The 16,173-nt window shown below is 36.2% G+C and overlaps 1 protein-coding gene across 1 annotated transcript; it reads left to right on the top strand.

The window, feature by feature from the left end:
- The first annotated feature begins 10,702 nt into the window (after nucleotides 1-10,702).
- On the top strand, nucleotides 10,703-15,882 carry LOC131036852 (ADP,ATP carrier protein 1, mitochondrial). The gene is made up of 4 exons (XM_057968844.2): nucleotides 10,703-10,965; nucleotides 14,060-14,575; nucleotides 14,720-15,091; nucleotides 15,336-15,882. Exons 2-4 carry the CDS (start codon nucleotides 14,078-14,080, stop codon nucleotides 15,633-15,635), a joined length of 1,170 nt encoding a protein of 389 aa, XP_057824827.2. The 5' UTR covers nucleotides 10,703-10,965; nucleotides 14,060-14,077; the 3' UTR covers nucleotides 15,636-15,882.
- Nucleotides 15,883-16,173: the final 291 nt, after the last annotated feature.

Here is a 16,173-nt window from a genome sequence, read left to right as displayed (position 1 = left end):
GTGAAATTGGAAAGAAGGGGAAGGTTTGGACAGAAAATGAGAAGATTCAAATGAAGATCAAAAAATTAGGGCCAATTAGGCAAAACCGAGCAATAATGGGTAAATTGGGTCAAAGTGGGTCAACAGGCAGAGAAGGGATGAATGCGACACCATGGGACCAAAGAAGAGGTCAAAATGAAATCTTCGCACAAGAAAGAAAGGGGATCCAATGGAATTGAAAATGGAAAGCGAAAAACGTCAGAACCCTAACAAGTAGGTGAAAAAACCCTAAAATCATGATAGGGATTTGGTTAAAAACAAACATCACTGGAATGAGAGGGGAACAAACCAATGGGAGGGGGTTGAAGGAGAGGTCAAAATACAACCTCAACACTTGAAGTGGGAGGATATGGGAACGATCTAGACATAAAATAGAAAAGGCGAAGCAGGAGGACCAAATTAGGAGCAAAAAACCCTAATTAGGACGCAATTAGGTGAAACGTCACTGTAAAAGTGATGAAGGAAAGATTTGACATGAGGGGAATGAAGTTAAGGGTAAAATGAAACCCCAAACTTGAAATGGGAAGGTAAGGGGATGATCTGGATAGAGAATGGAAAAGGTGAAACATGGCAGGATCGCGTGAATAATGAAGGTCATATGCGCAATTAGGTTAAAAATGAAGAACGTAGGTGATGCAAATTTTTAGTGTCTATAGGTACATGTGGAGCAATTTAAGATTTGGGCATAATGTAACATGCTAACACCTATATCAATTTGAAGAATGCAACAATTTATAATCAATAGCATGAACAAAACATAGAGATGTTTTTTTTTTAAGAAGGAAAATAACTTTAACTTTTCTATTTAACATGTAATAACAAATCCTTTATCTAAAATGAATATATGTTCATAAAATAAAATCAAAATTTCTCTCTCTAAAATATTTCAACATTTAAAATGAGATGCATAGAAGAGTTCAGGGTCTATAGTATTTGGAATCCAATCTAAAATCTTTAGAAACTATTGCAAGCTAACCAAAGGGATACTATCATCGAGGCGTCTACCTCCAACCATAGACTTGGTGGTCTCCCGCACAATTTCCTACTAGAAGTGGTCCTACCATTCACGAGGGTGCAAAAAAGTGTTAGGTCCAATGCCATCTGAGCCTGGTGTTTTGAACCTATTCAAATCTACTTGGTCACACATTATAGGTACCTCCTAACTAGCATGACCTCTAACTAGGTATTGTACCTAGATCATGTGAGTTGACAGATGCATGTGAGGTAATGCAACACCTTGGCCAAAAAATTTCATAGTTGCAAGCATAGTTGAGCATGCAGTCAAGGTTCACCACCCCACTCGACTTGTTTGAACATTTTCTCAAGTTATGTTATCTTGACAAGGTCTAGGCTATTGACTCATTAAGGTGCTATGTAATGCCCGCCAAAATAACCTACATAAAATTAACCAATAAACAAGATAGTAGAGATAATTTTAAAAAAAAAGTCTAATACTCCACATACACAACTAACATAATGTCCAATAAATGCATACATATATAATTCATGAATGTAATAACATAACTATGCAAGTGGAAATAAACCCACAAGAGATAGATAATATTCCCTAGGGTATTCCAACACCATCACTTAACATAATACTAAGAATATGAATATAAATAACATCATAACAATTCTACCATAACCTATTCCTTCATCAATTCTAACATTCATCTATTTCAAGAACATAGGAAAACATCCATTAACTATACTACTAACATGCTATTATAACCCAATCACCATTAATATCTTAGATTCATTTTAATACGCCAAATCCAAATTCTCCTACCCCATAATTCTGTCATCTAGAACATTACTATTCCATTTCCATAAAAGAAAAACTACACTATCTAACATGATACTCATTACGTAATTACATCCAATAAAGTAAGAACAATAAGAGTACATAATCTAAAACCAACAAGAACCATAATCAATATCCATGAGAATAATCATCCATTTACATAACATGCCTTACAAAATTACAATATCATCCTTACGTCAAGATACATTGCCTCCAACTACAAATATGAATATCTCATGATACATGATACAATAATGTCTTTCCAATCCACAAGAGAACATATCAATCTGCTCCAAGAATCCAAGTACAAGCTGAAGAGATAAAGAATCCCCATCCACGTACACAATCATCCAACAAAGAAGTAAATCCCAATGGCATGAGGCATCAAAGCACCCGACCATGTGGAACCAACCCCCCCCTCCCCCCATGCTTTGGAGAATGACACAAGATTCCACGCACACTCTAGACCTAGGTTGACACCTAACTACCAAGGGACGCAAACATAACAACATCCACAACTGAATAAGATCACATGAACAATAATCTAAGACACAACACAAGGCTAAATTCAAAAGCACAAGACTCCTAGAGGCTGCCCAACAAGACAAAGCATAAGGAACTAGGACACATGTAGGGAAGAGTGTCATCGCATGTCATCACCATAAAAAGGGGATCTCCTGGGGTCCAGTTCCGACACCCATGATACCCATGTGAAGTCGTATCAACCTTTGAGAGAATCAAGGGAGTTCGGGTTGCCTCTCCAAGGCCTTCCCAATCTCATCTTGAGTCTGTACTAGCACTCTAGGCCATTAGTAGGGTGCCAAACATTTATTATCTTGTTTAGATGAATCCTAATACCCAACCCATCTAAATTAATTATTAAAGTTATCACTTGTATAACAAAAAAATTTCCAATGAGATTTCTTGGCGATCTACACCCCCATGCATCCTTACAAGGAACCTCCTGGTAGCCCATCTCTTGTGACCCCGACACTCACTTGAAAGCCCACTCTCCCTAACCTTGTTCCAAGACCTTAGGGTAAAATAGCATACATACACAACAAGGCTCTACCACAATAGTCACATGATGACCATTTAAGGATCCATTAACTGGTCCAAAATAACATAATGCCAAAATGCCATAGCTCACATCATATAACTTTAATCGAGGGCCATAATAGAAATCACAATAATCAAAAGAGGCATAAATCATCTTGCTCAAGCCATAAAATATCAATTTTCTAATTCTGATCAAGAAAGACATCCAATAACAACACATGAAAATCAAAACATCCAAAAACCCAACCTCTGGACTGACGAAAATAACCTTTGACTGCGAAAATGACCACAAAACAGAAAATAAAGTTGACTGCCACCTTTACAATTTGAAGTAGCATTTTTGTAAGGGGATTAGAATTCATAACCTTGATTATGCAAGAAGCCATTCAAATCCAAGGACTTTTATGATGAAACATATTTGGAGATCTTGTGAGGCCATCAAACCCTAACTTCTTTGGAATGAGGCTAGATTTTGTGATGAACTTTCTATTAATCAATAGTCTATTTGGTGGTATCTTGTTTTACATTGTTGGGGCCATCCTCTTGCTAAGGTTCCTTGGGTATAAGCCTCAAGGTTTTCTAAAAAGTGGATCAAGACCCTTCGAGATCTCTTTTCTAAAGTGACCTAAAACTTTTCAATCAAGCTTGAAGCCAAAGTGTGGTTTCATTTATCCAATCTAAATTATGAAACTTCTCACATTGTTCTTGATTTGATTCATGTGGACATTGTTCAAAAAATTGGAGTTTGATCTTTCAAAGCACGGTGGAAAGGTTGGAAGTGGTACCTTGATACACCATTTCACAATTACAATCCTCACAAAGGATATTCTTGGCTTTTGCCTTGTATGCTTATGGTGCTCATCTTAAATCAGAAATGGCTTTTGCAATCTTTGTTAATAGTTTGACAATACAAAGTTTGTGCTATTTGGTTGGCAATTCTTGAACCAAAGCTAACTTATTTTGCTTGGTGTATTGTTTTTCATGGTCTTCCTATTAGTTATAGGCTAACCCATTTAGGAGTTTAAGATCCTTGATGTCCACTTTGTGATCATCATGGCTCTCTCAAGCATCTCTTTTGGTTTTGTTCTAGAGCTTAAATTCACTAGAATTGGATGGATGATTTTTTCAAGTCTTTTTGACCTAAACCTTTTTCTTGGCACATGGTGTTGTCCATATATACTCAAATTTTCCATGTTTTAAGGGTGGAAATTATTTTTAGTATTTGGAGGACAAAAAAGTTCTTTTCTCTAGTTGTTTTGTTGTTCCTAATTTTTCACTTTATACTAAAGCCATGGTTTTCTCTAATGTCCTTATGCAAATTTAGGTGCAAGCCAACAAGGTTGCACTTTAAGTTTCTCATCTATAGGTGTTGCTAGTGTTAGGATTCCCAAAGATACCGAGGGTGATCTAACCGGTTAATGAATTTTCTTGAATTAAAACATGTAAAGCATATCAATACTGTATACCGGTAAACCAAAAATAATGCAGTAAACAAAGATAACAACAACCACATGAAAAGCACACCATAACATAGTAGTTTAACAAGGAAACCCGATGTGGGAAAAACCTCGGTGGGATTTGTGACCCACAATATTCGCTTACTGGCAAATAAGTGAATATTACTCTTACAATAGAGGCCTGCACATGCAGGAAGGCCAAGTGCTTAGAGCTCACTGCTCAAATACAAAATAAGAAGTCACACTGACTTACAAAAATGGATTAATAATCCAATGTCTTGTACTGCTTCAAAATAGCATCTGCTATGCCAGATCCAGTACCGGTTTTAGCTTTGCAACATACATAAACCCTTAACCTAAAATTCGCATATTAGGTCTGCATTATTTTGCCTATATCCTTATTACAAAATGTTCTACAATGATCTCATACATATATGAGTCATATTAAAACTCGCCATGTCAGCTAACAATGATTAATCAATTAATTACAAAATATATTATAAACAAAATTCCTGTCAGCCAGGGTGCCGATATCCTTCCTTTCTCTGTTGGTGTTCTTTGTGCTGGTGTAGAGTCTGTCATTGCCGGTGCTGGTATATTATCTTGTTGGTATCATATGATTGCAAGGTTGCCATCAATGACAAAATCTTCAATCACCTACAATTTCTCATTGGAGTGTGCATTTGCCAACAATCTCCCCCTTTGGCATTGACGACAACACTCATGAGAAAAATCCAAAAGTGTCATCCAAAAATAAGTTTGCCAGAATTGTCTTACCAAAAGTATGAGCTCCCCCTGAGTTGATGAGCCATTTGCTGATCATTTTTCTCATGGCCTCTACTCCCCCTTTGACATCAATGGCAAAGGTTGTCATTTGCTGTCAGTGGAGTCCTGCCTGGTTTCTTGTAACTGGTGGGTTACACTCTGAAAAATATCTGTCAAAACTAAATTTATGTCGTTGCTGAATGTTTTACTGTCTTTTATAGCCTCATGGATTCTTTGCACTGTACCAGTGAGTATGTGAATTTGCTCTTCCGGTGTCTTTAGTCCGGGAACCAAAGCTTCAAATGTTTCTTTTCTCAAAGAAATAAGATACTCTAGTCTTGGACCAAGTCTGCATTTTAAGTCCTTTGCTTTGTCCTTTATTCTTTGTTTTTCATTTTCCAGTTTCCTGATTTTCTCTTCCTGCTCTGCAATTTTCTTTTCTAATTTCAAAAATGAATCTGATGTTCCAATTAGATTGTCAGCAATATTGTTAATCTTATCTCGTGTTTTTCTGGTTTCTTTGTACTCTCTACTAATGGTTTCTCTGATGGTGCCTCTGATGATTTTTCAGTGGTATCCACTGCCGGTTTTTCTACTTGTGACTTTGTATGTTCTACCAGTTTCTCTATGCTTGCCCCTGAAATGTTTTTAGTCGGTATCTCAATAAATTTTTCATTGTTATCAGTTGTCGGTTGCTCAATATTATGTACACTAGTGCTACCAACTTTTCCTGTATCTGTTGTCTGTTCAGTTTGTTGCTCATTCCCAATTTCAATGTCTCCAACTGTATCTTCAACATTTGTCTCAAATGTTGTGTCTTCTATCGGTGGCGATAATAGTATTGCTTTCCTCTTTCACTAGAGGATCAGTTTGTGTCTACATTTCAACTACCAAAGGTTTGGGTCTTTCAGTTGTAGCCGGTGGCACTATCTCTGAATGTACTTGTGAATGAACCTATTGTTCTTCCTATTTTTTGGGTGTAGGAGAAGGTGCCGGTGAAGGTTTTCTCTTTCTCTCAACTCTCTTGAATATTGCAGGTATGTCACTTTTTGAAGAAGTTCCAATCGGTGAAAGGTGTGTTTCCGGTTGGATTGCTTCTAATTCACCTTCAGTTATACCAGTTTGTTTTAGCACATCTTCTTTAATAGCTTTTGCCTGTCGGGTTCCTTTTCTAACAGTTGCCTCAACCTTTTTAACTCTTTTCTTTGATTGGATTTGACTCTCTATAGTTTTAGCATTACCAGATACTTCTTCTTCAGGTTCCTTAGGAGCTTCTAGGAGGGCTTTTGCATAGGTTTCTATTATGTTATCATCAGTCTCATACCCCATTTCAATTACCCAGATGGTTCTAGGAATAACTGCCTCCATCCAAATTTCATCTTTCTTTATTACAAAACAGATTTCCTTCCTATATTTGTCCACAATTGCTTGTGACAATCTGACTCTAGTTTTCATTCGGGCCTTTAATGCCTGAAAATACTCATTTAAGTTCTTTTCCCTATTCTCTCCCTTGTTGTTCAACAATCCTGATAGTTGTTTTCCTACCGGTATATCATATCCAAAATCTTTGGTGCCAATACCGGGTACTTGTTTGGTTATATATAGCATCAGACAAACAAGTAGGTTTCCAAATCTGAATGTTCCTTTCTTGTCTTTCTTTATCTTTCCCAAATTATCAACCAGTTCATCTTTGAGCCATTCACATATGTCTATCCTTGCATTATTATTTACCATATCATAGGCACTTTTAATGCATAGGCTAGAAACTGAGTTTAACCTATTGGCATGTGTAGTCTTGTAACCTAAGATCATACCGATAAATTTGACATTGATATCCGTTACATCATTTACCCTCAGTGATCTCTTGTCAAATGTTGCACCGGCTAGTTTTGTCACTAGATCATTTGAGACCTTCTTAGTTTTATCAGGTCTATTGCCGGTGGAAGGTAACCCTGTCACAACCTTTATTGTTTCTTTTGTGATTTTATGAACTGAGTCCAACCAGAAAAATTCACCATGAACCTTGCTTAGCACAATTCTTATGATATCCTTGGGGAAATCTGGGATACTGAGAATTTCAGTGAAACCTAGGGTTTCTATTATCTTATGTTCAGGTTTGACATTTCCCGATTCATCACAAATCACAGATTCATACATATTCTTAATTTCCTCGTCACCCAGTTCATCAATATGACAGTGTATATACATTCTAGGGTCTTCAGCATATACTTCCCCTTTAGGTATTTGAGAGAATGCACCTAAACTATCATCTTTCTTTGCAATTTTGGGAACTAGTTGGAATACGGGTCTAGGGCGTTTAATAACTTCAACAACAGTAGGGTTTGCAATAAATTCAGGAGTAGATGAGGATGCCATAGCTATAAATACCTTAATCTGCCTTAGGGATGAAAGATTTGATAGATTGCTTCGCTTCTTTGCTTGGAATGCCTTTGCTCAAATTTTTTCGCGCTCTCGAAGATTTGAATGCTCGGTGAAATGAAAATGGAGTCAAAATACTTGTTTTATAATGTTATTTTCTTCACCTGCCACATTTAATGCTTGTCGGTTAAGTCACAACTTAACTTATCTGCCGGTAAAGAAGTAATCTCAACTTCTCACCATCAACCGAGGGAATGATAGCATGTTTCTCATTTAGTTGCTAAACCCTCAAAGGATTTTCCTTCAGTTAGATGAAGAGTCTCCTACCGGTGGAGTGTTACTTTGTTCTGTCGATGGAGGAGTATTCCCATCAACATTCTGTTCTGATTTTCTGATCCATTGTTTTGAGAATTCTTGCTTTACCTCTTCAACCTTTTCTTTACCTTTCAAACTAGGACCTTTGTTATTTGTCGGCGATGACTTGCTTCTACAAAATTTAGCAATGTGTCCAATCTTGTTATAAGCATAACGAGTCACATTATTTTTCTAAATAGCTTTCCCATATCCTATGTCGGTTTGTGTTCTACATTGATTAGATAAGTGTCCAAATCTCCCACAAACATAACATCTTACATTCATTCTGCAATTCTTTGAATTATGACCAACTTTGTTGCATTTAGAACATTGACCGGTGGGTGTATTGGTGTTCTGATAATTTCTAGATCTACATTGATTTGCTCTATGACCATACTTGTTACAGCTAAAACATTTGCCATTAAATTTATAAGCAATTGGTTGCCTTACCGGTTTTCTATGATCATGTGTGTTTGCAGTACCAGAGCTTTCACCAGCTTCAAAGCCAAGGCCATTAGTGTCACCATTAGGTTTCTGATTCTTCAGCATGTCACCAAGTTCTTTTGAGCTTTTCTTGAATTTTTCCTTGTGCTGATTTGCAGTAGCCAGTTATATTTCCAAGATTCCTTTCTGTCTCACAAGTTCATTTGAGTCATTTTGTGTATGCATCAGATCTGTCTTCAACATATCATTTTCCTAACTAAGTCTTGTGTTTTCATTTGCAACATCATTAAGTCTTCTAGTCATATCTTCTTCATTTTTCTTCCTATCTTCAATTTCTTTGCAAAATCTCATAGTCATATCCTGCATCTCATTCTGTGTTGTACTGATCTCTTGTCTTAGTTTGTTTACCAGATCATTAAGGGTTTCCTTTTCATCTCCCTCTTTTTGCATCTTCTCACAAAGTTCTCTTCTTTTATTCCTTGCTATAGTGTAATTCTCTTGAAGTGCTTGAATGATATCCTGAGCAGCTTTTAGATCATCTTCAAGTTTGATATTCTTCAATTTTTTTTGCATCATAGTCTGAAAGAGTTGTTTTCAATTGTTCTCTTAAGTTTTCCATCTCTACCGGTGTCAAGATCTTCCTCAAGCTATTAGGCTTCTGAAAATAGAGGACTAGGCTCTGATACCAATTGTTAGGATTCCCAAAGATACTGAGGGGGAGGGGGTGGTGTGGGGTGAATCGATATCTAACCCGAATGAATTTTCTTGAATTAAAACATGTAAAGCATATCAATACTGTATATCAGTAAACCAAAAATAATGCAGTAAAAAAAGATAACAACAACCACATGAAAAACACACCATAACACAATAGTTTAACAAGGAAACCCGGTGTGGGAAAAACCTCAGTGGGATTTGTGACCCACAATATTCGCTTACTAGCCAATAAGTGAATATTACTCTTACAATAGGGGCCTGCATATGTAGGAAGGCCAAGTGCCTAAAGCTCACTACTCAAATACAAAATAAGAAGTCACACTGACTTACAACAATGTATTATAATAATCCAATGTCTTGTACTGCTTCAAAATAGCATCTGTTATGCCAGATCCAGTACCGGTTTTAGCTCTGCAACATACATAAACCCTTAACCTAAAATTCGCATATTAGGTCTGCATTATTTCGCCTATATCCTTATTATAAAATGTTCTACAATGATCTCATACATATATGAGTCATATTACAACTTGTCATGTCGACTTACAATGATTAATCAATTAATTATAAAATATATTATAAACAAAATTCCTGTCGGCCAGGGTGCCTGTATCCTTCCTTTCTCTGCTGGTGTTCTATGTGCCGGTGTAGAGTCTGTCGTTGCCGATGCCGGTATATTGTCTTGCCGGTATCATATGATTGCAAGGTTGCCATCAATGACAAAACCTTCAATCACCTACAATTTCTCATTGGAGTGTGCATTTGCCAACAACTAGATCATTGGGGCAATGCTCCACATATTGTTGCCAAAGTCCCTCTAACTCCTACCCCCAATTAAAGTCATTCATTGCCTTGTGGGCATCATCGAGGCCGTATAGTTAGTTTGCTCATGGCAACTGGCATACTTATCTGAAGCCTCTCTACCTCTCGTGCAAAGAGATTGTGCTCAATTAGGATGATCGCAACTCACTACCCATCATTTTGCTTCTCTCCCAATGTTTGAACATGGAATTGTTAGCTAGTTAGAGTTTGATAAATTATCTCAATTGGACCTTGTTATTTCTCTTGTTTGTGATGTTAATGAAGATAAAACAAATAAATTATAATGACAATGATGGTTGGGAGCAACCTCTGGACACTTTAGACCCAATTATTAAATGGAATAAATTAGATTACTAAAATCCACCTCCTCCTTCTAATGCTCTTGCTCTTGCCACATAACAACTTTATGTAGCTTTGTTTTGTTTTAGGTTAGAGGAGAGGGCCTTATAATGGAGCACTCTAACTTCACGCTTCCCAAAATCCTATCCTATGCAAGCATTTCAAACCACTCCCAATTTGGTACAACTTGTCAAGTTACCTACTCAAAATATTTTGTTTCAAATCCACATGCTCAAATATGATGCCACATCTACATGTTTTTATGTTAAGGTGTCCAAAATGATCCCATAAACAAGAGAGGCCCATAATTGTGCACTAAGTTATTTTTTTTGATATTTTTTATACAAATCTTTCTAGAGATAAATATTGATATGATACTTTTTATACTCCACTTAAAAAACTAATTTTGTCCAACTACCCCTCTAGAAATTAATACTTTTATTTTAATTTGAAAATATCACTAACCGTTTTATTAAGAAAAGAATAATATTTTAGTAGTGTTCCGTACTTTTTAATTTGATGCCATTCCAACGATTGTTGGAAAATACCAAACGAGGATCGTTTGAAGAAGAAAAGGATGTGCAGCGTTTTAAACGTGTGTTGCAACTGAAGGAATATCCATGGGTTTAGTGGCTGCCGCATTGTGACCTTGAATATTTTAACTGGTGGCTGGAATGGTATTTTTTATTTTCTTTTAACAGAATGAGTTGTATTGTTCAGTGATTCAGGAAGAGTACAAAAAATTAGCTGGTAGATTTCTAATCATTCGGGCAAAGGCAATAGCAGGTAAATCATCAGATATCACTTTTTCTGTATAGATCAATTCATCAGCGTTATAAACTTTTGATTTTCCTCTTTAGTACATTGAATTTCCAAACACTATAGCAGACAATTTTGGGTTTAAATAATTCTCTACTAGTTTAGTATCCTCTTTTTCCAAAAATTGTCTTTCCAACAAAATTGGCTTGAAGTTAGGGTTTACACAATCTAGGGTTTTTTTTGTTGTTTTATTTTAACTCTACGATGTTTATTCTATTGGATCAGCGTTATAAGCCAGCTGAGGACAATATATCCTAGATCTGTTCTGGTTGTTTATGACGACTCAACATACATTAGCACCTGACGGCTGTGCTTACCTATGCTTATGCTTGACATTATATATGCCTTTTTACGGCAATCATTTCTTATGGTACAGAAAGGATTTGTTTTCGTTTATTTATTCACTTTGTTTATTTATTTTCCTTTGTGTTCTCTTTTATTTGGGTATGCTAGATGAATTAACGAGTTTATTCTCATGTGGCCGCAACAATTTTTTTTCTGCTCTATATATTTGTTTTTATAAACTGAATTTATTCTTCAATTGATGATTTGAATTCTTTTGAAATGCTTGTAAATGATGTTGAATTAATATGCTGAGGTCGATGCTGAATTGATATGCTGAGATTGATGCTAAATTGATTGGTGTTTGAATGATGAATTGATTGATTCATTCCTTAAAACACATTTGATGATTGATTGCTGATTCCAAGATGAATTGATTATTAATGATGATCTGATTTTTTGTGTGTCTACTTTGTTGATTTGATCTTTTGCTGATTGATAGATTGCTTGATTTCTTGATGAGTGATTATATATTGATGTTTTGCGTCGAATGATCTCCAATTTATACTTTATTGGTGAAAGGATCACCACCTTTCAGAAGAATTGAGTCACCAGACTCACCGCCCTTCATTTGAATTTAGTCACCACTCTTTGTTACTGCCTTTGAGAATAATAATTTATTTCCAATTTGTTTTTGTTATTCCCAATTTAGGATTTATTAATTCCTTGATGATCTCTTCCCAAGGAAATGATCTCCCTTTTATATCTTATTCTTGAGGGAGTCACAACCTTTTATGATTTCTGCCCTTTTAAAGAGTTGCAACCATTCATATTTAATCGCTGATCTTGATCCTTAATATTTTAATTACATTTTTTGCTACCAATGACTTTCTTAATTTAATTTTATTTGGATGCTTTTATGGATCTCTGGCCATAATATTCTTTTGTTCGATCTTAACTGGCTCCTTTTACTGAATTGCTGCTATCTTATTTCAACGCCTAGGTTGTGAGTGCCTGCGATCTCTTGTATATTGAGGACATGACAACTGTGTGAAGAGTTTTGGAGTGAAATTTATGCCATATAATATTTGCTTACCATGGAAAAAGCCTCCTTATCCAGGAGATATCAAATTTGGAAGACGCTTCAGCCATTTAGTAATGACGTTGGAGTTGATCTTTACAATTGTATTGCACAAAGCTATTGGACAGATATGAAGAGGGGTTTCCATTCTTGGGGATAAGGGCTAAGAAGGCACATTGAAATTTTTTCAGAACCATATAGATTTTTTTTGGATTCATTCACTACTTTCATAAGCTCCTACTCAAAGAATCCCAAATGGCTTGATAAAATATGCTTGAATCTAGACTTAGGGCTTTATTTTTATTGAGATTGAAGACAACTCCACAAGTTTCTTTTAAGCAAAAGGGAGCTAGCAAATTGTTGTTCTATGCCTCATTTTTTGATCCCTGCTCAAAAAATCCCCAAATTCTTGATAAAAAATTGGTCTGGACTCGGGGTATTATTCTTATTAGATCAAAGATAAGTAGATAAATGTTAAAGTGGGTGTAGGCAAAGGGGACAGTGAAGCATTATCATCGAACATTTATTTCATTCAGGCATATATAATATACTATTATAGTACCATTAGTTGAGATTTCAAGGTTGTTAGCATTGACTATTATTACAAACAATTGAATTTAATGTGTTCATTTGATCCAAAAAGCAACAAATCATGTGATGCCACATTAATGTACTAACATAACATGACTTCATACATAATAATTACCAACGAAACATGAGTTAATACACAAATATTTAACTTAATGCAGAACTGTTTGTCTAGCCTTTTATTTGGGCCTTTTTGGGCACCTCAACAAAAACTATGCTTATGTGGCCTCATATTTGATGATGTGGACCCAAGACCTTAGTTTTAAGCAAAGGACTTGCCAAATAAGCTGTTATAAATATTTGGGCCTAATTTGAATCACCGTGTATGATTTTGAGAGGTTTGAAGTTAGAATGCTCAACTATGGGTCTGCTCAACTATGGGTCTTCTCCCCTATATTCCTTCCAGATTCCAAACAAATATTGAAATAATAAATGAGGTATACCTTTTATTATTGATTTGGGGAGAGCTGTCCAACAGCAGACAACTGCACACAATGGACTTTTGTTAATTACTGCTTGGCTGAGTTAGGATGCCCTACACTGAGTGGACCTATACCAGCTCTAGTGTGTTTCTTGGTCATGGGAGAACAGAAGGCCTTCATGTACAGCATTGTTTAGTTCAAACAAATTAAAAGAAGGCATTTTTTCTCAGTGGATTCGCATTGTGTATTATTGGATTATTCTGGGTTCACCATGGGTTCATCTGTCCCATTTTGAACTGGCAAATTCCCCTCCCAAATTGGGCCCAGAATCTCGATCCGGTACAAACCGGACTTGGATTCAGGCAATGGGGATGACTAATTTGTAACTTAGTTTTGAGTGTTACGACCTTTGTTAATTCAGTTTTAAGCATGTTTTATAAACTATTTACATATTTATGTTATTTTGGAATTTTATACTTTTTTTTTGGGTCTGTCTAATGAGTCCAAGTTTTTGAAAATTTTGGGGTCTTTCTAACAAGTTAATGTTTTTGAACTATGGTCCAAACAATGCAGGCAGTTCAAGTACAATTGTCAACATGTCATGATTTTGAAGTTATTTTTCATTTTCTTCTATTGGCTATTGGGAATAGTTTGTGAAATGCTCACTAGTTTTTATTTTATTTTGCAGTAATATATTTAGGTCACAATGTCAGAACGGTCCCAATTTCCATCAGTTGTGCAAAAGTTATCAGGTCAAACTTTCCTTGGTCCCAGATCTACACCTACCTGGCAAGTCAACCAGAATGTCATGCTCCAACCTCATGGAATGCTATCAACTCCTGTGCAGGGTTATGGTGGTTCACAGAGTGCATTTTTGCAGTTATCAAAATGGAACAATATGAATTTGGCAACTCCAGCCATTTCACCTGTTTATGTTCCAGCACCTTCAGAGAAAGGTGTGAAAGGTTTCATGATTGATTTTTTGATGGGAGGTGTTTCTGCTGCTGTTTCAAAAACTGCAGCTGCCCCCATTGAACGTGTTAAGTTGTTGATCCAGAATCAGGATGAAATGCTAAAGTCTGGTCGGCTCGCTGAGCCATACAAAGGCATAGGAGATTGTTTTGGTCGAACAATCAAGGATGAAGGTGTTATTGCTTTATGGAGAGGAAATACTGCTAATGTCATACGTTATTTCCCCACTCAGGTACATGGATGTTCTCATTTTTCCTCAGGATCTGTTATAAGGTGTCGGTTCTTGTTGATGTAAATTCCTGGTAGTGTAGTTCTACTATTCGCCTGGATAAGCCACTACATTTTTTAGATTGAAATGTGATGGCTTGCATGTCAGGCACTCAACTTTGCCTTCAAAGATTACTTCAAGAGGCTATTCAATTTCAAAAAAGATAAGGATGGTTACTGGAAATGGTTTGGTGGAAATCTTGCTTCTGGCGGTGCAGCTGGTGCATCATCTCTTCTTTTTGTTTATTCCTTGGACTATGCTCGAACAAGGCTGGCTAATGATGCCAAGGCTGCAAAGACAGGAGGAGAGAGGCAATTTAATGGGCTTATTGATGTCTACCGTAAAACTCTCAAATCAGATGGTATTGCTGGTCTGTACCGTGGATTCAACATATCATGTGTGGGGATTATTGTGTATCGTGGTCTGTACTTTGGAATGTATGATTCTCTAAAGCCAGTTGTTTTGGTTGGAGATCTTCAGGTGAGATTCCATATTCTCCATTTATGTTATGCATTCTTCAATCTTTTTTGGGTTCTTGTCAAGTACACTCCACTAGTGGATCACTGCTAATTACTTTAGTAGTCGATCCTTTTGACATGAGCAGATAATTTCCTTTGTCCAAGTGGGTTTATAATTTCAAATCAAGATCTATAATTTGGTATATGATAGACATTGAATAGCTAGGCACTGAATGTGGTCGTTTTACATTTTTATTGTCTTTCAGAATAACTTCCTTGCAAGTTTTCTTCTTGGTTGGGGCATTACAATTGGTGCTGGTCTTGCTTCATATCCTATTGACACTGTTCGTAGAAGAATGATGATGACTTCTGGTGAGGCAGTGAAGTACAAGAGTTCAATGGATGCTTTTCAACAGATTCTCAAGAAGGAAGGTGCCAAGTCACTCTTCAAGGGTGCTGGTGCAAATATTCTGCGAGCTGTTGCTGGGGCTGGAGTCTTGGCTGGATATGACCAACTGCAGTTACTTCTTCTCGGAAAGAAATATGGCTCTGGTGGTGGTGGCTAATATTATGAAGTTGATGGTGATGACAAAATGTTTAGCCATGATTTTTTGGCAGTTCAAACCATTTTTCTGGTTCCTTATAATAAAAACACTTGGCTAAACTATTTACAATTTCCAGGAGACTATGAAACAGTACAATTTCATTTGATTTTGCCATCTGGAATTTGCGGATGAGAATTTGATGTGACATCAGGCTCTAAAATTTTATTTGACATTGTGGAGAAAAATAATTTCCTTTAATTTTGCAAAACTTGGTTTTGTGTCTTTTTTATAGCACATACTGTTTGGTTAAGGAAACACTCCAAATAGTTTGGTATGTGGTGTTAGGCGTTAGGGTTTGCAACATTTTTTTAATGTCCCATTGCTGTTTTTAATCACTGAATTTGTTAATGTTGAATTTTTACAGAGTATAAACAAAATGAGGATTTTATACTCTATTTTTGGGGTTGTCTGGAAGTTTAGTTTGACGATTGTCAATCACAATCAAAATGATAGTTGAATACAATTTGTTGGAGTTGTCAGTAAGTTGATTCAACATAAA

Source organism: Cryptomeria japonica, chromosome 2 (assembly GCF_030272615.1).
Source record: "Cryptomeria japonica chromosome 2, Sugi_1.0, whole genome shotgun sequence".
NCBI lineage: Eukaryota > Viridiplantae > Streptophyta > Pinopsida > Cupressales > Cupressaceae > Cryptomeria > Cryptomeria japonica.
Note: the sequence above shows the minus strand (reverse complement) of the source record. Positions and strands in the feature narration are given on the sequence as shown.

Excerpts from the sequence above, each read along its gene's own strand:
- LOC131036852 (XM_057968844.2), top strand. The coding sequence starts at position 14,078 with ATGTCAGAACGGTCCCAATTTCCATCAGTTGTGCAAAAGTTATCAGGT. Across the intron at positions 14,576-14,719 it reads TACGTTATTTCCCCACTCAG|GCACTCAACTTTGCCTTCAA; the intron begins GTACATGGATGT and ends CTTGCATGTCAG. Across the intron at positions 15,092-15,335 it reads TTTTGGTTGGAGATCTTCAG|AATAACTTCCTTGCAAGTTT; the intron begins GTGAGATTCCAT and ends ATTGTCTTTCAG.